General features: G+C 38.1%; 1 protein-coding gene across 1 annotated transcript in view; it reads right to left on the minus strand.

Moving 5' to 3' along the window:
- The window catches only part of washc5 (WASH complex subunit 5), a 62,583-nt gene that overhangs the window by 13,793 nt on the left and 30,517 nt on the right, over nt 1-18,273 (minus strand). The window contains exons 13-22 of the mRNA XM_043688548.1: nt 17,142-17,217; nt 15,812-15,922; nt 13,928-14,068; nt 13,237-13,317; nt 11,242-11,343; nt 10,452-10,631; nt 6,300-6,424; nt 2,245-2,407; nt 1,255-1,357; nt 165-244 (exon numbers count right to left, since the gene is read on the minus strand). Of these exons, the coding sequence (XP_043544483.1) occupies nt 165-244; nt 1,255-1,357; nt 2,245-2,407; nt 6,300-6,424; nt 10,452-10,631; nt 11,242-11,343; nt 13,237-13,317; nt 13,928-14,068; nt 15,812-15,922; nt 17,142-17,217 (1,162 nt within the window). The remainder of the gene's footprint in view (nt 1-164; nt 245-1,254; nt 1,358-2,244; nt 2,408-6,299; nt 6,425-10,451; nt 10,632-11,241; nt 11,344-13,236; nt 13,318-13,927; nt 14,069-15,811; nt 15,923-17,141; nt 17,218-18,273) is intronic.

Raw genomic sequence — 18,273 nt, forward strand, 5'->3', positions numbered from 1 at the left:
ACACTGTGTCAAAGTACAATGCTGCTTCAACACAGTAGTCCCAATTAAGCAAGAATTCATTTTTAAAAGTTGCATTCACTGTAAAACAGAAACTTCCATAACACAAAGCAAAACTCAAGGAGAAAACCCAACGTATCAGGCATATCTGAATACAAACAGATTACCTTTAGAATGGAATCTTGGTATGATGACCAGATCTTCTGGGTTTTCTGCACTGCAGCAGAATATACTTTGCTGGAATTTGCTAAAATTCAGAGAAGCAAAATTACAATACAGTAAGCCATCCACAAATTATTTTATTAAAGTCTTTTGTATTCATATTTATTTCATACATTTAGTCTACTCAGCCTCCTCCCTGTCAAAGAGTCAGCAGTCACCTCACTGAAACAGTAAAACATCCAACCCTCTGTCGCTTCACTGAGACACACTGAAGGAACCAGTAAGAAAGCAGAATTTATGGGGTCTATTTGATGGAATCACTTTATTTATGCAGTGTTTCAGGCAAAACATCCAGAAAACAACAGCAATGAACAGAACTCAATAGAAAGTAAGTGACATCTCATTCATTTTAACAATTGTTAGTTCAAACCATTCATATTTTAAAATTACAATAGAATATTTAATACTACACTATACTCAGGCTGCATTGACAGCTACATTTACATAGAAACATCAGATCAGTTTAACTCGTAGCTAACTTGAAAATGTGGCTGAATCTTGTTAGACCTCAGCACCTCATTCCTAATGTGGCACCTTCATGAAATGTGTGAAGTTTTTCAGCTAAAGGCTCAACAATTGGGAAAGTGTCACTTGGAGAAGGATGAAATCCACATATGAATTCAGTGCTCCCATGTGTGTAGGCTTTACTTTTCATCCCAAAACTGACTTGTGCATGGTTGGAAATGAGAGGAACAACTAAACTCAAAATCAACAGGCTTCTGTACTCCCACAAAAATCTGAAACATTAGCTTTTCAGACGAGCAGCAAATGTCAAATGCAAATTTTGACCTGTTGTCAAATAACTTAATAGACCTCTGTACAAAAAAGTCCAAGAACTTCTACTTTAAGATTGAATATTTCTCCTTCAAAAAATGTTATCCATGCTTTTCAAATTACTTCTCCACCCACGTAGAATAAAACATTAAATAACAATGCACTTATTATTTGATAGCACAAAAATTGGGTAGAAGAAATAATGCCAGAAGGTGCCATAGAATATGCCCTCTGGATGCCTTCCTTAGTAAAATGACTTACCTACGATTCCTTTCACTGGATTTAAATGAATCTGAAAGGGTTTAATCGTGTCCATTATAGCCTTATCCCGTAGCACATTTCTTTGAAGCATACCCAGGAAAATCTATAAAACCAAAGAATTAAATTTTATAAGACCAGCATCAATAATCTTATTGCCCTCTCTCACCCAATCAGATGAGCAAGTTCAAAATGAAAACTGCAGGAGTATCCCATCAGCAGATAAATACCCTGCCAATTTGACTGGTTTCCTCAAGGAAACAACTAAAATTATGCAGAGCTAAAATGATCGCTCACGCCTTGATCTTGCTTGTTGATGTCCTTTTCTCATGTAGCTCAAATGGCCAAATTAATAAAACTATTTATTCATTCATTTTAAATTATATTCCCATGATGTCTACATTTAAACATAAGAAACAAAACTATAGTTCCTCAGCATCATGACATACCTCAAGACTAAATATTATGCCTTCTTCTCAACCTTTCCCAACCCAACATGGCTTGAATAACTTATTTTATGTTCAACTATCCTAACTTCACAGGAGAATAAACTGAACTCTTCTAATGACTTTACAATGCTGGACATTGGTTTTCAGTTTTGCATGAACCACAACATTGTGTACCAGTCTGAAGTGGGTACCAGCACGGTATTACAATTAACCATGAATTGATCAGGTAAGTACTTAATTTGATTGGGAGGCATTGTAGAGTTGACGACAAGTGTACACATGTATGTCAGAAGGGGAGTTCCACTTTCAATCCCTGAACGCTAAATACAGCAACATAACTGCCAAAAACTGGTTCAGACACAAAAAATAACAAAAGTAGTAAGAAGAAAATCATTATTCCTAGCAGAAGCTAGGAAGAAAACGTACATAAATGTTGAGAAAATATACATATTCACACGCAGCTAATCATTGATGCAAGTACAGATTTACATAAGTATTAAAATAAGAATGTTTGAACATCATACCTACAGTAGGGCTACCTTACCTGGATCTCTTTAACAATCATGAAACAAAGCAGTCTATCCAGACCATTCAGCCCAAAAGTACCCAAGGAATTCTGGATTTCAGAGAAGAGCTGTTTGTTGGTCACTTCCTGGTGAGTCTTCATGTCATACCATGTGTTTATTTGGTCAATGTAGCAGGTCACTCTAAGTCAAAATAAATAGAACTAAAAGGATTACCTTAATGCACTTTAAAAGCAGTGCTTAGAAAATGGATCAACTTGAGTAGAGACCTGAAGATTCCATTTTTCCCTCTCAGCTAATCAGCATAAACCGAACGATTCAACTGAAAATAGCCAGCAAGTTCTGGAAACTTAAAATGCAAATTTCACCCATTTATGTCAAGTTTCTGCAACCTGTTACCACAATTTAGAAGCCATTTTGACCACACCCACCAAAGTGGCCACATCATGCTGAGTTTCTGCCAGTTCATTGCCTGGGCCCAGATACTTAGGCACACAGCCACCCATGGTCAGATTAATCCAGTGTTCATGACAAAAGAGTCTAAGAACTACAGTCTACAGTAGGCCATTTGGCCCTCAAGCCTGATTCACAATTCACTAAGACCATAGCTGAATTTCTGTCTCAACTTCACCTCCTACACTTTGCTTAGAAACAAAAACCTACTGATCTCTATTAAAGTTACTGAATAGCTGAGCATCAGTAAATCTCAGAGATAGAGAATTCCAAAGATACACAACACTTTGAGTGAAGAAATTTCTCATCTTAGCCCTAAATGCCCAAAACTTTATTCTGTCTTCACACTCAAGTTGAACGTTCACTCAAGGTGAATTACTCCAAAATTATTTTAGTGGAATACAGTCTAATGATCTACTCTTGGTGTGTTAGACCTGCAACCAACAGTCAATTGAAATAGTGACTGTTTCTTCAGTTGCTGCAATGAAGTGAACATCTTCGGAGTATAGTTTACTTCAATGACCTTATAGGATCCACTGACCAGGTTCAGTCACTGAACAATTACATTTCAATAGAACTACTCAATGCCACTGAGTCACAGAGAGATTATTTTCTAACGTAGGCTAATTGTTAAGCAGAGATGCTGTGATATACTACCACCTCAAGAAAGCCATCCTAGATATTTAACCATTGCAACCCTAATGGAAACTCCAGACTAGAGTATTTATCAATTCTATCTTCACTTTGATCCTAGCCATTGTTCTGTTTGTCTTTGACTTTTCTACTTCCTTTCACTAGTTTTTCTTCCTTAGAATCCAAGCTCTGTCTTACATTTTTATCTGCTGCCAATCTGATATAAACCCTTTCTGACAGCACTAACATATATGCCTATTATCATGGTCCTACCAATTTGTACAGATCCCGTCTGCCTTAGAACTGGTTCCAATGGCTCAAAAATCTGTTATCTAACCTCCTGCACAGTTTTCTAACCGCATGTTCAATGACTCAATTCTCCTGATTCTTAGCACTAGGACTGGAAGCAATTCTGAGGAGACTACTGTTATATAGGTGCTGCCTTTTATTTTCGTTCATAGCTCCCTGCATTCAGGACCTCTTTTCCTTTCCTATCCATGGCTGTTCAGCCTCCCCCAGAAAAAAATTACTGCAACTGTTCTGTGACATCATTGACCTTGGCAACAGGTATGTAACAGAGCATCCTGCATGCCCAAAGCTACACCTGTCCATTCCTCTAATTAAAAGTGCTACTCTTCCTCCTGTCCTATACATCTGATTCCATTCCTTCTCTACCTGCACAGCTCTGAGCTGTGAAATCACCACTTCCCTAACATGACCACTCTTGAAAAGCTGGAGTCCCAGGAAATTTCACGTCAAGGAAAGCAGTACTTTAAGGTTGAATGATGACAAGCACAAGGTTAAATACTCTGACATTTTGCTGGATTCATTGTAGAGCATTATTACAGAGCAGAAACCTCCAGTTTCTTTCATAAATATACCTATTGAGCCTGATACAGCAGATACATAGAATCATAAAGTATTACACCAAGGCAGGATGTTATTCAACCCATCACCTCCATGCTGGTCCATAATAAGGATGGGATCAAATTCCCTTCTTTCAATCTATATTTGGCATCTCATTTATCTTCAATTATTCCATTACCAAAATCGACAAACTGAAGCACTAAAGCTCTCTCATGATAAAAGAGGTTTAAGTCATAACATCAGTCCTTAGATTTTCAAGAACTCATCACAATGACAGTGGAAGCAGGGAAGAAAGTTGAAGTTTATTTTTCACAACCAGCATATTTTGTTTACTATTATTTTATTGTATCTTATTTATATTTAAAGCGTTACAGAAGGCGTAACGGCATGTGATGCAAAATTATTAACGTAAACTATACACAAGACTTTTACATAAATCAGAGAATGATTACAGCACAGAAAGAAGCCAAACAGTCCACTACAGTGCCAGCAGAGAGAGAAAGCTGCATTATACTTTACCAATGCGAAAGAATCAGAATGAAACCTGGGTTATACATTTAGAATTTCAACGAAAGCAACACTCATTACTCAACCTCTTTCTGACTTGTAGAAACAAGTCATTTCCCCAAGTATCCCTGCAAAGACTTTCCTACAGCATTAGCCACTTCACTCTATTAGAACATAGATTTTGTGTAAATTACATAGATCATAGAATCCCTGCAGTGTGGAAACAGGCTCTTTGGCTCAACAAGTCCACACCAACCCTCCGAACGCAACCAGACTACTCCTCTACCTTATTATCTTATATTTACCCTTGACTAATGCACCTAACCTACACATCCCTGGATACTACGGGCAATTTAGCATAGCCAATTCACCTAACCTGCACACCTTTGGGTTGTGGGAGGAAACTGGAGCACCCGGAGGAAACCCACACAGACATGGGGAGAATGTGCAAACTCTACACAGACAGTAGTTCGAGGCTGGAATCGAACCTGGGTGCCTGGCGCTGTGAGGAAGCAGTGCTAATCACTGAGCCATTGTGCTGCCCCATCTACACTAATTCATTGGTTTGAATGTGCTTCGGGCATCTAGTGGTAATGAAAGGTGCTACTTAAAAGAAAATATTAAACTTTTGATTAATACAAGGAATAATCATTAGAAGAGGTAAAAATCTTTCAGCTTACTGATTAAAATGCACTCTTGGACATGTACATCACTGGCCTCTTGTGTCCATTCGTTCTTTCTCCAATATGATAGCAGCATCTGCTTTACTAAATTAAAGTAATCTGATACAACTGAGAGGTACAATGTGCCACTTCAGAAGGTCACTTCAGTGAATGCACTGTAGGCCATTTCTGAAAGCCATCATAAATTACAAAATGTACTATTAAAAAAAGGAGAACGGGGCTTCAAAGAAATGGAACTAAAATTCATTAGACACTGCTGGCCACAGGCAGGGAAGGTACAAACCGGGTGCCATGGAAATCTCCAAAAAGGAGCAGACGAAGAAAATTGGAGATGCCAGGTCTCTTCCTCCAAGCTTTTCTTCAAAGCAGGTGGAATGTTGTGATCACTTGAGCCAAGAGAAAATAGAAAATAGTTCTCTCACACACACATGCACCGATACAAATACACCCACTAAAAACAGGGTGGCTACATTATACAAGGTGCAGTGAAAGGACCACAGTGCTACTAAATAAATGGAGGGCATCACTGTATTTTATTACCCATGGTTTTAAAGCGGCAGCTCTCTAATGCCTCAAACTAACCTTCCAAAGAGCTGCTTGGAGACAAACATTATTCAGTGAAGATGACGGAAATGATAGGCGTGCAAGAAGCTTAAGTCAGGTACACTGATACCTTCTAGCATTCAGTTTGGAAGAATAATGCCTGGTTAAAACACTGCACGGCTCAGGAGCTGGAGATAAAGTAACTGTGGAGGCAGACTTTGATTTGGCAGTCCAATCTCAGTTTGGTCAGTCATTCTTCTTGCGCTAAGTCTAGCCTCCTGATTCCCAAACAACATTTCATAGCTATTCTGATCCTCAAACAAAAATAAAGATGCTCAAAGAGTAGCGAAGCAATTGGACATGAGACTATAGTAAAAAAGCACACTCACTTGGGGTCAGTGATTCTTAGGATTTCTCTGCAGAGTCGACCAATAAATGTCACAGATTCATCGACCGGTTGAAATTTGGGAATGGGAATATGGGTGGACTGGTACATGCTCTGCCAGTCTAAAATCTATAAGAAATCAAAAAAAAGATCTGCTGATAAAACTGAAATCTCAGTCAAAAGTCTTGTCCTTTTCTTAGGTCATCAATTATGATTCAGCATAATTGAAGTATTTCAATATTTTAAAAAAATAATTTTACACATTGACAATGGAATCCATCCATTACTTCAAGTAAAAATGCAAAGTTGAATAGGAAAATACATTTCTGGAAAAAGCACAGCAGGTCAAGCAGCATCTGAGGAGCAAAAGAGTTGACATTTCAGGCTTAACACTTTGTCAGGACTGCAGACAGGGAAGGGGCTGAGAAATAATCAGGGGAAAGGGGTTGGGGCTGGTGATAAGTGACTCTCTTGCTCTTCAGATGCTGCCTCAGCTACTGTGCTTTTTCCAGCACCACACTTTATCAACTTTGACTTCTCGCATCTGCAGTCCTCACTATCTCCTAGGACAACATATTGAAGGTTTTTGAAATGTAATGCTCCAAATCAAGTTTAGTTGCTAAAACCCAAAGCACATTTTGGAAAATGCATTTCCCCGAGAAGTAACCTCTCCCAGAGTTAGCAGAGAGATTTAATATTTTCAGTTTCCTTTTCCAGTATTAATATTCACCTATCATTCTTTATGTGAAGCACACACAACTACTGTGATTAAGATTTTCTTATTTCCATTAGTTTGCCAGCATTCCACCTGCAAAATTTTACCAGGACTAGAAAGTGTAAATGGAAGAAGGATGTTCCCGATGACCCCTGTTCTGAATTCACTGGTCATAGTCTTAAATGGCCTATGTTTTATTCTTAAACTAAGGAGAAATTTCTCCATCCAGACAATAGTGAGCCTGTGGAATCCTGCGCCACGGAAATTACTTGAGGCCGAAACATTGAATGTTTTCAAGAAAAAGATAGGTATAGTTCTTAGGGATAAAGGGATCCAAGGGATACAGGGCCCTGTTATGAATATAGCCATATTGAACAGGGGAGAAAACTGAAAAAGGTTGAATGGTTTAATTCTGCTCCTATTTTCCATGTTTCAATGCCTTTTCCCCATTTTGTTTCTCAATGTTATGATGGCAATCTGAAGTCACACCTCAATGGACGTGGCAGTTTATAACAATAACATTGGAGTCACACAACGGACTACAAACCACAAAGATGCTGTGCATGCATTGCTCCACTCCTCAGGAGTTACTACTCAATTTTATGAAAGCATGTTCAGTGTCTCACCCAAGATTCAGAATCTGAAAATGAAACGAGCTTTTTGGAGTGCTCAGGAATTTCAAGGTATTTAAAATGAACTGCAATCAGGTTGAAGTCACTCAGCATGTTAGTGGTCTTTGTGAAGATCTTACACAATCAGGTTTCCCAGGTGATGTCACAGGGCCAGTAATCCAGAAACCAAGGCTAACTATTCAGGGACATGGGCTTAAATCAATCAATGTTAGCTGTTTGAATTTAAATTCAATTAATAAAATCAGGAATATGAAGTTAGTTTTGGTAATGGTGATCATGACAACAAGTACTGACCATTGGAATAAAATCCCCTGGTTCACTGATGTCATTTAGGAAAGGAAATTTGCCATCCTTCCCTGATCTGACCTAGAGCGACTAGCGACGTGGTTGACTTTTAACTGCCTACTGAAATAGCCTAGCAAACCATTCAGTTCAAGTGCAATTAACATTGGGCAACAAATATTGAGTTTTTCAACAAATCCACAGCCCATAAAAGAATAATTTAAAAAAAAATTATAGTCACGAGTCTGAACCATTTTGCATCAACACAAATGCACCCAAAAATAATAATGCATATTTTTAAAAAAACAATGATTTTTTTTTTAAAACTTGAGAGTTAAAATGGTCTCAACCATAGAGATAAGAATTTCCAGACAAAAGGATATCAGAGCCCATCTCGCAGTCCTTCTATTATCATAGTGCTCACATGATAGAACTGTTGATCATTTCCTAATAACCAGTCTCTACCAATTAATCTGCAGGAGACCCAGAAATGTACTGAGAAACAGAGTCATTGATGGAAAGCTTTGGGAACTACAAGTTCAAGACAGCTAAACCTGTCATGCCGCATCTCAAATTAGTCATCATTAGTTCCCCAAAATTCTTTCAGCAATCTAACATACATTATCTTTTGAAAATTTAGATCAAGAGTAAAATTAAACACTGGTTCAAAACCAGAGGCTAGATGCAAAACAAAGCAGGCCACATGGTAATTATATTTTTAGAAGCTCACAGAAGAGTTAAACTAAAATTCATGCAGTTTTTGCTTTAAAGTCCTGCAGGTTGAACCTATTCTCCACATCAACCTGTTCAGAGATGTTATTAAACACCTCTGGAGCAGGTGGGACTTTAACCTGCCCCCCCCCCAGTCCACAGGTACCAATGCAACCTCTGCACCACAAGAGGGCTCTTAGAAAAGTAGCTGAAATGCCTTCAGCACTGTCTCTATCAGGTGAATGGGGGTGAGGATGAAGGTGATAGGTCAGAGAGGAGGATGGAGCGGATAGATGGGAAGGAAGATTGGCAGGTAGGACAGGTCATGAGGATGATGCTGAGCTGGAAGGTTGGAACTGGGGTGGGGGGAGAAAGGGGAAATGAAACTGGTGAAGTCCACATTGCAAATCTGTTTCAGAACATGGTTGAAGAGTTTCAGGGCAGAGGAGATGACCTGGGGGTTGCAGTGAGACACTCACAAATTCTTGTAGAGAGAGGAGGAGAACTTCTTCAAGGTAGACATGCTTGCAAGGGATTCACAGAAAGGTCAAAATCAATTAGAAAAAAGTGAGGACTGCAGATGCTGGAGATCAGAGTCTAGATTAGAGTGGTGCTGGAAAAGCACAGCAGCTCAGGCAGCAAAAGATGCTGTCTTTTCCAGCACCACTCTAATCTAGACTTTGATCTCCAGCATCTGCAGTCCTCACTTCTTGCCTACTTTTCTATCAATCAATTTCTATCAATTCTATCAATTAAACATCTCTGAAACAGATGGGACTTGAATCCAGGCCTCTTGGTTCAGGGGTCATTAACACTGAGCTACAAAATGGCCCCCTCGTGCAGGTTGAAAAATAGAGCACAAAATTAAGAGCATATTTTGCTACTTTACTTGCAGCATATAATCATGAACAATGATAAGCACAAATTCTCAAAAAACACCTTAAATATCTATGAATTGTGTTTGATCAGATGCAGGCAGAGGCCATTAAGTGGGGTTTAACTTGAACAAACATAAGGAGATACTTATTAAACTGTGAGGCATTTGCATATAACATTTTTATAAGTAATTAAATGGTAAGACAAAGATTGATTCTGTTGTTCCAAGAACACTTCATATTTAATGTTGCTTGGATGATTTGAGTTTTGAAGGATTTTGGAAAGTGGAATTATTTTCAAAATCTGGGAACAGCTCAAGTGATTCTTTTACAAAAAGTTTTTTTTTAAATAAGATGCTGTTTGTTTTGTTGCAAACCCCTACATGATTCGGTTGGGATTTATCCTTCTCTGCACAGATCTGTTATTTTCTCTTGTGACAGCGAGGATTGTATGTGTATTTTGGGACTGTTCAGAGGAATAACCACTTATACTTCTATATTACTGACTCTGCATGTTATTCAATAAATAAATAATAATTTAAATTTTGATTTTATAACAAGCCAGAAAATCTTAATTAATCATCCTGGTAACCAGAATAAGTTTTTAAAAAATGTGACCATGGAGTAGTGGGACTAGAAAAGCAGTGCATTCCTCCAGTATCCGTCTTAACATTGTAAATAATATAAGACCAGGTAAAAATGAATTCCCATGCTATCTTTCACGAACTTGTTTCCTGGAGTAGACACGGACACATATGCATCACTGTCAGGTAGGTGCACTATCACCAACTGGCCATGGCTGCAGTAGTATCAGGCAGGTAGTTAAAAAAAGGATGAACATGACAGGGCAAACAGATGGGGCAGAAGAACCTTAAAATATTAAAACGCAAAAAATGACACAAAAAGTAGTTATGCTCATTTAAGATTTCTTTGAGAATTACCTTTGTCCTCAAGAAATTATTGCACTCTTGTTCCACATTGTAGTTGATTATTCGAGACACTTCTTCCTGCCATATCTTCAGCCCATAAATGCTGACATAATCTTGTATGTATTCAAAAGAACGGTAAAATCCATCCATAGTGGCAGCCATCTCTTTCAGTTTGGGCATCAGTTCACTAGTCTGTGTCAGAGCAACACCAAGTGTTTGAAGCTTTTATAATACATGGTTTCTATAAATCATAACAACGAACAGCACTTGACAGTTCGGTTGAGAGTAAATTCTTAGATTCTCTGCGATCAAAAGCTAGAAATTCTGAATAATGAGAATATTAAAGTGCATCTAAACTCTGGATATGTCAGAAGTACATTCAATAAACTTGATTATAGGCAGCCGTCTGAAATGACATGATGTTTTGCTAAAACAGTAAATGATGATTTCAACTGTATAAAAGGACCTGGCTCATTTTCCTTCTCCCCTCAGTGAACAGTGTCTACTTAAAAGTTAACAAATTTACTCATCACAGACTTTTACAGGGATTGGTGCAATGCATCTATAACCAGATGACCTATGAACATCTAAATCAAGTGCTGTATACCTTGGGTGAAAAGCTGACTCTAACTTCAGGGGTAGCAAGTGACAAGTTAGCAAGGCTCAGGAGATACTACAGTCCTCCTTCCCTGTAACTGTTATACTTTTCCACTTCAGGGATTAAAAAAAACCTTCCAATGTCTGACCCAAAACTCCAAACCAATAAGAAACATTACATAGTACAATTATCACATCCATTCACCTTGGCTTTTGGGTTAAAAATCAGCCCTTTGTGAAGGGCAAAGGCAACCCTTCTGACCAATTCCTTCCTGATACCATCTTCCAGCAACTGCTTAGGATCCACCTATTAAAAAGAAAAAAGAAAAACTGATTTGTAATTCTAAACCTCTTCTGAAAAAAAACGTAATCTTAAATTTCCATGTAAAATTGTCTTGCTCCCAAGCACCCCCCTTATTAACATCATAAGCCAAGCAAATCTGACTGAACATTTGGGACACCACCATTAAATGAAAACAATGAAATTGATAGTTTGAGAGGAAAGATGCAAGGCAGGTTTTTCTGAACTGAGAGCAGGGCTGCAAGATGAGATTTTAGAGTCAGAAGCTTAAGACAACAATGGCTGCTGTGGAGCTCCAATTGCTGTCTGAAACCATAATGACCCTATCAGTGCTAGTGTTTGATTTTTGTTGGTGGTCACAGCCCAGGTGGACTGTTCATTTAGGCCAGATTGCCACTCCAAAATAAATGCTTACGAACAGGTAAGTGTTCACATTTAACTAGAGACACCCTGCCTTTTCTTACTCAAGACCTCTCACACCTATCGAAACAGGGATTCACAAAGTCTGGGGATTTAAAAAGGGGTTTGGGAAGCACTGTGCAAAACAACTACATTGATGCGGGCATTGGTGGGTTACCTAGCTTGACAGTGATAGTTATGGACGGTAGTGAGGCCTGTGGAAATTGCTGCTTTCTTGAATATTTATCAGCCTGCTCCAATCATTCTAGTTGTTTTCATTTATTTCTGAAATTTCTTGCTCCATAGGTTTGGATTTTGAAAAATGCATTACTCAATGAAATTCCCCCACCCACCTTTAAGGCAGCAGAACAGAATTACTGAAGAGTGCTTGATTCTGAAACTTTTAAACTACCTTTTAAAATATGAACCCATGAAGCATGTTTCTCCAATTAAGTGCATTATTTAAAATTATAATTTCATTCAAGGAAAATTAAATGCATTTTTTAAAACTTGCTATTTGCATCACTATTTAATTAAAAAGATGAGAAAGCAACCTGCCTCCAGGCTTCTCTTCTTTCATTTGTAGTTTTTAGGAATAGCGAGAAAACTGCTGGCCACACCCCCGTAACAAATACTCAGCTGCTCAGCATCAAGCTACAGTGGTCAGGAACAGTTTGTATGCAACTGCTACAAATCCACGTATTGTCACAACATGGCAGCGCATCATAAAGCTTGCTTCAGTGTAACCTTATAATTAGTTACTTCAAAGTACTGCTACAGTTTGAGCTTTCACAGTGAAGTTTCACTAAAATAGCATTTACGAGTACACCAAGTACAGTCATGCATTGTGCAGTCAGGGATTACGTATTTGCCCACTCTCAGATAACAAAGAAATAAGAACCATCTAATAAAATTGATAGCACAGTGTGAGGATACATCTCCACTGAACTCTCCCCACAACAGAAGTTGTGAATCGCACAGTGAGGAGCAATAAAGCAGAGACAATTACAAATAGCAGCAGCTGACTTTATTCTGGAAAAAAAAAGTGGACGATAAGAACATTTCATTTCAAGTGTTTGTTTTATCGTTAACAGCTAAACCACCTTCTCCGAACCTAATCCACTTTGTTCATGCATTCCTCATACAATTAAGGTGCAAAAATAAAATGTATTTCCTATTTGTTGGGAATTTTTTTTTGGAAGGAAGCTTTCTTTATTCCAAAACCTTTGCCCTTTGAAATTATCCATAAAAACTTCCCTTTCCCCTAATATTGCACCATCCAGTTGTGGAGATATTGGTTTAATCAATAGTCTGGAGAAGCACCTAGTACCATTTGAATTGACTATCTATGACCTTTCTATGTTTCATCACAGACTACCAGAACCCAAGTTGCAATTAACAGTAGACACATTGAATAGTTTTCTGGTTTCAGAAACCAGAATGCAAAACCACCTCAGATCTTGACCACGACAAAACATATCTTCAAACATTTTCACTTGCCTTGATGATGCCAACAAGGGTAGTCTTCATCATGAGAATGCCTTCAGTGAAAATTGATATTGCATGAGTAAGTCTTGCAACCTTTGAGCAAAAAGGATATGAGAAATAACAATTTTTAAAAAGCTAGATTCCAATTCAATTTTTATTTGGTCTTTTGACATGTGCTATCAGTTAACATTCACCATAATCACTCACTCCATAAATAGCACTAACCGTTCAAGGCAACATTGACGGCCTTTGTCAAAAGAGATGCCAGTTGGGCAGGTAGATGTGGATCAGACGCATACTACTTTAATTAAGAGAGCACTGTATTAGCAAAAATTGACCAGCAATTCTTTCATTGTTGGAAGAAAATTCAATATGTCATTGTCACCATGAGATCACCTGTAAATTAGGTGATGAGACAAGAACAAAAGCACAGCGCCAAAATTTGGTGAAGATGGAATCCCTTTTACAATTCAATTCAGAAACATAACCAAGGTAACAGCAGAGACTAATTAACAAGAAACCTGCATTAGCAGCCAAGTTTAACGGCACCATCTAAGAGTCTTAATGCCTTTTCACCACCATGCTTTAACTGTACCAACATCAACAAAAACAGAGCAAGAGCCCTCCACCATGAATTCCATTCAGTCAATACCAATGACCTCCGAATTCTCTGACCTGTCCAAAACCCACCATCCCCTAATACCTCATATCTTGCAACAAGCTGGGAATAGTCCTTCAGCTTGTCTTTATCCAATCGAGTTGGCACTTCCATAATGCTGTGTGTTTGTAGCTTGATAATTTTTGCTAAGGATGTGAACATACTTTCTGGAATAATCTGCAAAACCTAGAACAGCAAAAAAAAGTGACAATTTTTTTAAAAAAATACCATTACAGTTTCCAGTGATTTCACCATTGCAGGTGATTAAACATAAGGCTTTTCACACATTAACGTGCCATATTGATTAAAAATTCAATCAAAAGTTTGAACTAATTTCAACTTAAACATACAATCAACATGAAACACCAACAATTTGGTGGAATGAAACAATAAGAAAGAAATCACGTGCAGAGTCAAATGTTGAACAAGATGTTTTGGATGGGACAAAATGTCCATTAAACCAACTAAAACAGCAGGAGCTTGAATTTCTACAAACTCTTAATATAAACAATGTCTCTCAAAGGGCTTCACAGACTATAAAGGAAAATGGAACACAAACCAATAGGTGGGTGATAAGCAAGATCTTTGTCAAAGAGTTTCAATAGGTAGAGAACATTAGGCTCAGGTTTCCAAAGCAGTGGGAACTAGATGGCCAACAGATAGGTCAATAGTGGATTAAGGAGGGGCACTGCATGGATGACCAAAGAACTGGAGTGGGCAGTGAGCATGGGGTGAAATTGAGGTAGTATTAAAATAAAGATGGATGAAGTCATGATATGATTGAAACAAACGAGAACTTAAATCTCAGATTGGGTGCAAATGATAATTAATTGAAACTTGATGTAGAACTGAATATGTACAACAGTTTTTTTATGGTGTATATGCAGAACATTACACAGCGAGCAGAATAGAGGTCGACAGCAAGATTAGGGGAGACAAAACCATGAATTAAGATTTCAGCAGCAGATAGGCTGCAAGTAGGTATAAAGATAGGAAATGTTACCAAGCTAGAAGTATATGGTTTTTGTGATAGAAAGAAGAATGAGTTACCAACCTAGAATCCAATAGGTTACAGGGTCTGATGCAGTCGAGGAAGGAAATGAAGGAGCAAGGATACAGAGTTTCTGCCAGGAACCAAAGCTGATGTTGTCTTTTTTTGAGCTGGGGTTGGTGGTATGAACAGCAGTTCTGAAAAGGAGGTGAAGTGATGCCCAAGATGGAATCATTTAGAATAGAAGATAGCACAAAGGAGGAAAGGAGGCTAGTAGGAGTTGAATATAAATTGCATTGGGAACTCAGCAGGTGGTCTCAAATGATGTGACAGATCAGTGTATGGTGAAAGGTGGAGCAAAATAGTCAGAAAGACAAAAGATGCAGGGTTACAGCAGGAGGGAAGGTTCTGAATTGGTGCACAAGGGAGACAAACTGATGGCCTACTTATGACAAAAAAAAACCAGAAGGTCCTTGCTAGAGGTGAGACAGCAAGAACACAAGGAGAATGATGGTAATAAACTTAAAAGGAGCCCACAGGTCAACTTTATTACCCAGAACAATCATCAAGCATTGTTAAGCAGAGGAGATGCTAGGTTTAGCAAAATTTGAAATGATTAAGCCAGACCTGATGAATGGGCCAAACCAGTTGCAGTCATTTACAGATTTGAGTGTGGAGATTGTGGAACTACTGGAAATAAAGGCATCAATGGAGTCAGTAAGAACAACTGAAAGTCAGCGACAACAGAGCCAGCGACAACAGGGGAAGAATATCAGGAGATACTAGGGGAGAAGAAGGATTGATGTACTCAAGTGAATTTCTGAACAGGGTGTAAGTTTACAGGGAAATTGAAATATACAGCTCTATTCAAAACACACAGCTAACAGTCATAATTCAATAGATCAAAGTAGACATTTATTCCAGAGCACAAGACTCACCTTTCTAACATAGGCCACCAGCTCTCCAGAATAATACTGGGACACGCTCAGAAGGTCTGGACTATTGGCCTGATTAATTCTCATCAGTGGAAGATCAAGGGCTGATGCCAACTGAAACAGCAGAACAAATTATCCACCTAAATATTAATCATTACATCTGAGAAGTATCGATAATACTGATTAGTTTTACTGCTAAAAAAAATTTAAAAAAATTCATCCTCAGGATATGTACACCGCTTGCAAGGCCTGTATTTATTGTCTATTCTTAGTTATCCCTTAAAATGAAGGAATCGAGCACTGTAAACACAGCTGGGGGTACGGTATGTAGCATCAATAGCTAGAAAGCTGTAAATGGGCAACGACCGACTGACTGAGTTGGCAAAACCATAGCAGCAAGTGCTCAGCCAGGGAAATGTGAAGTCAATCTCTTTCAACCCAAGAAAATAATTCAGATTTTTAAAATATATAACCGCTCGGCAGTTTAGAACTATAGAAGGAGCAGAGTAATTTAGGAATTCATGTATAAAAAGCATTAAAAGTTATGAGACAGGTACAAAAGTGAAATGAGAAAACCAACAAAACATTGTTTCTTTTAAGTCAAGGAAGGTGGAACTTGCATTGGTTCTATAAAACTCTGGTTAGGCCCTGCATGGAAAGTCCTGCTATCCTGCTTGCCTGTGTATAAGATTCATAAAAGGTCCCAGCTTTGTCCCAGTCAAGTCATTCCTCTCAATTTGTTTTTATTCTTGTATGTAATGTTGATTTTGGCATTTGCTGCCCATCCCTCACTGCCTTTGAACTGGCCGAGAGAGCTAGCAGGCAGTTAAAAATCAACCACATTGCTATGGGTCTGATTGGCAGATTTCCTTTCCTCGAAGGACAGTTGCAAGCAGAAGGCTTAAGACAACTGACAATGGTTGCTGGTCATCACTATACTAGCTTTTCTGAATTTCGGATTGATTTTAATAAACTGAATTCAAATTATCTGTCATAGTGGGATTCAAGGCCTTGTCCCAGAATACTGGTATGGATCATCAGTACAATACGATTACAAGTTACCTATATGGTATAAAACACAGTAACTGAAAAGAAAGATGGAGATCGATATGGAAAAGTTCAACTTCAAACAAAAATTAATCAAAATCTGGTCATGCCTAATATTCTCCTAATGCAAACTTAAATGATACAAAATGACGGCTTCCTGGTGACCCAACTGTTTTGGGACATGCTCATTACAAATGAATAACCCAGTCATTCATCATATTATTTGACTAATTCAGCAGTTTAATCATTTCTGGTCTATACTGCCTTCTGACTCCTCTCCACTTACCTTTAAAAATGTTGCCTTAAGTTTGGTTACCATGAAAGGGCTGACTCGTATACCTTCTTGCATGATAGATGTGTAGCTGCAGATAAGTAGTATTATATTAGTCATTGCTCAAAGACACGCTAACTATAGCAATGCACAGCTTAACTGGCACTAGTGAAGGTCATAAAATTTAAATAATAATAATTTGGGTACATAAGAAAACAGATCTCAGGCATCCATTTGACCATATATAATTTTACACAATTCAGGAGTTAATTCATTTGGCCAAAAACTTCTAAAGATAATTCATTATTTTGATTTTCATCTATTCAACTTTCAAGCTTCCAATAACATTGCTGAAGTTTCACATTTTACCTGAAACCTGGATTTTGTTTTTGTGTTAGAACCATATCCAAAACTTGAGAGGTACAGGAAGTATTCAGAATGTCTAAGTCTACTTCTTCATTACCAATAATTTGAACCAACAATCCCTCTAATTTTCTTTTGTTGTCCACATTCTATTCACTTAAGCATGCAGGATCTTAACATTTTGTCAGGTAGTACAAAAAAAAAGGGCCAATGTGCGCTTGGCCTCCTCAAGAACTTCAGCATTCCTTCATGGCTATACAGATGGAAAAGAGAACCGACTCTCACCCCTTCAGAAGCCAGCTATGGCAATGTCACCAGTCAGCATTGCCAAATTGTTAAGCTTACCTAATGTGTTTTGTCCATTTTCCTAAAATTCTTAGGTGGGATGAGTTCATGTTTTTAAATCTAACTATGGTTTGCGTTTGTGACAAAGCTAAAATTGGAACAACAGCTTCAAGCCTTTAAAAGATTAAAAATCAAATTTAACATGTTGTCCAGTCTATCAAGGTATTTTGAGGGCAGGGCAGAAGGAGGAAGTAAAATAGGGCCAAGATATTTGTAGGAAACAGCAACATACAGCTCTGTTTGATGACTGACAATACGGAAGTATTGTTGAGGACTTAAAGCATAAGCAACCAATTTGCGTGAATTCAATTTACAAAATTGTCTCTAGTTAGCAGGTTGCACATTTGGCCAGTTTTATGCTAGTTGATACCCACTATACATCTCACACTCCAGTGATATTTGATTGAACTAAATTACAAGTGTTCTCAATAATATTAGA

This window comes from Chiloscyllium plagiosum, chromosome 4, assembly GCF_004010195.1.
Source record: "Chiloscyllium plagiosum isolate BGI_BamShark_2017 chromosome 4, ASM401019v2, whole genome shotgun sequence".
Classification (NCBI taxonomy): Eukaryota; Metazoa; Chordata; class Chondrichthyes; order Orectolobiformes; family Hemiscylliidae; genus Chiloscyllium; species Chiloscyllium plagiosum.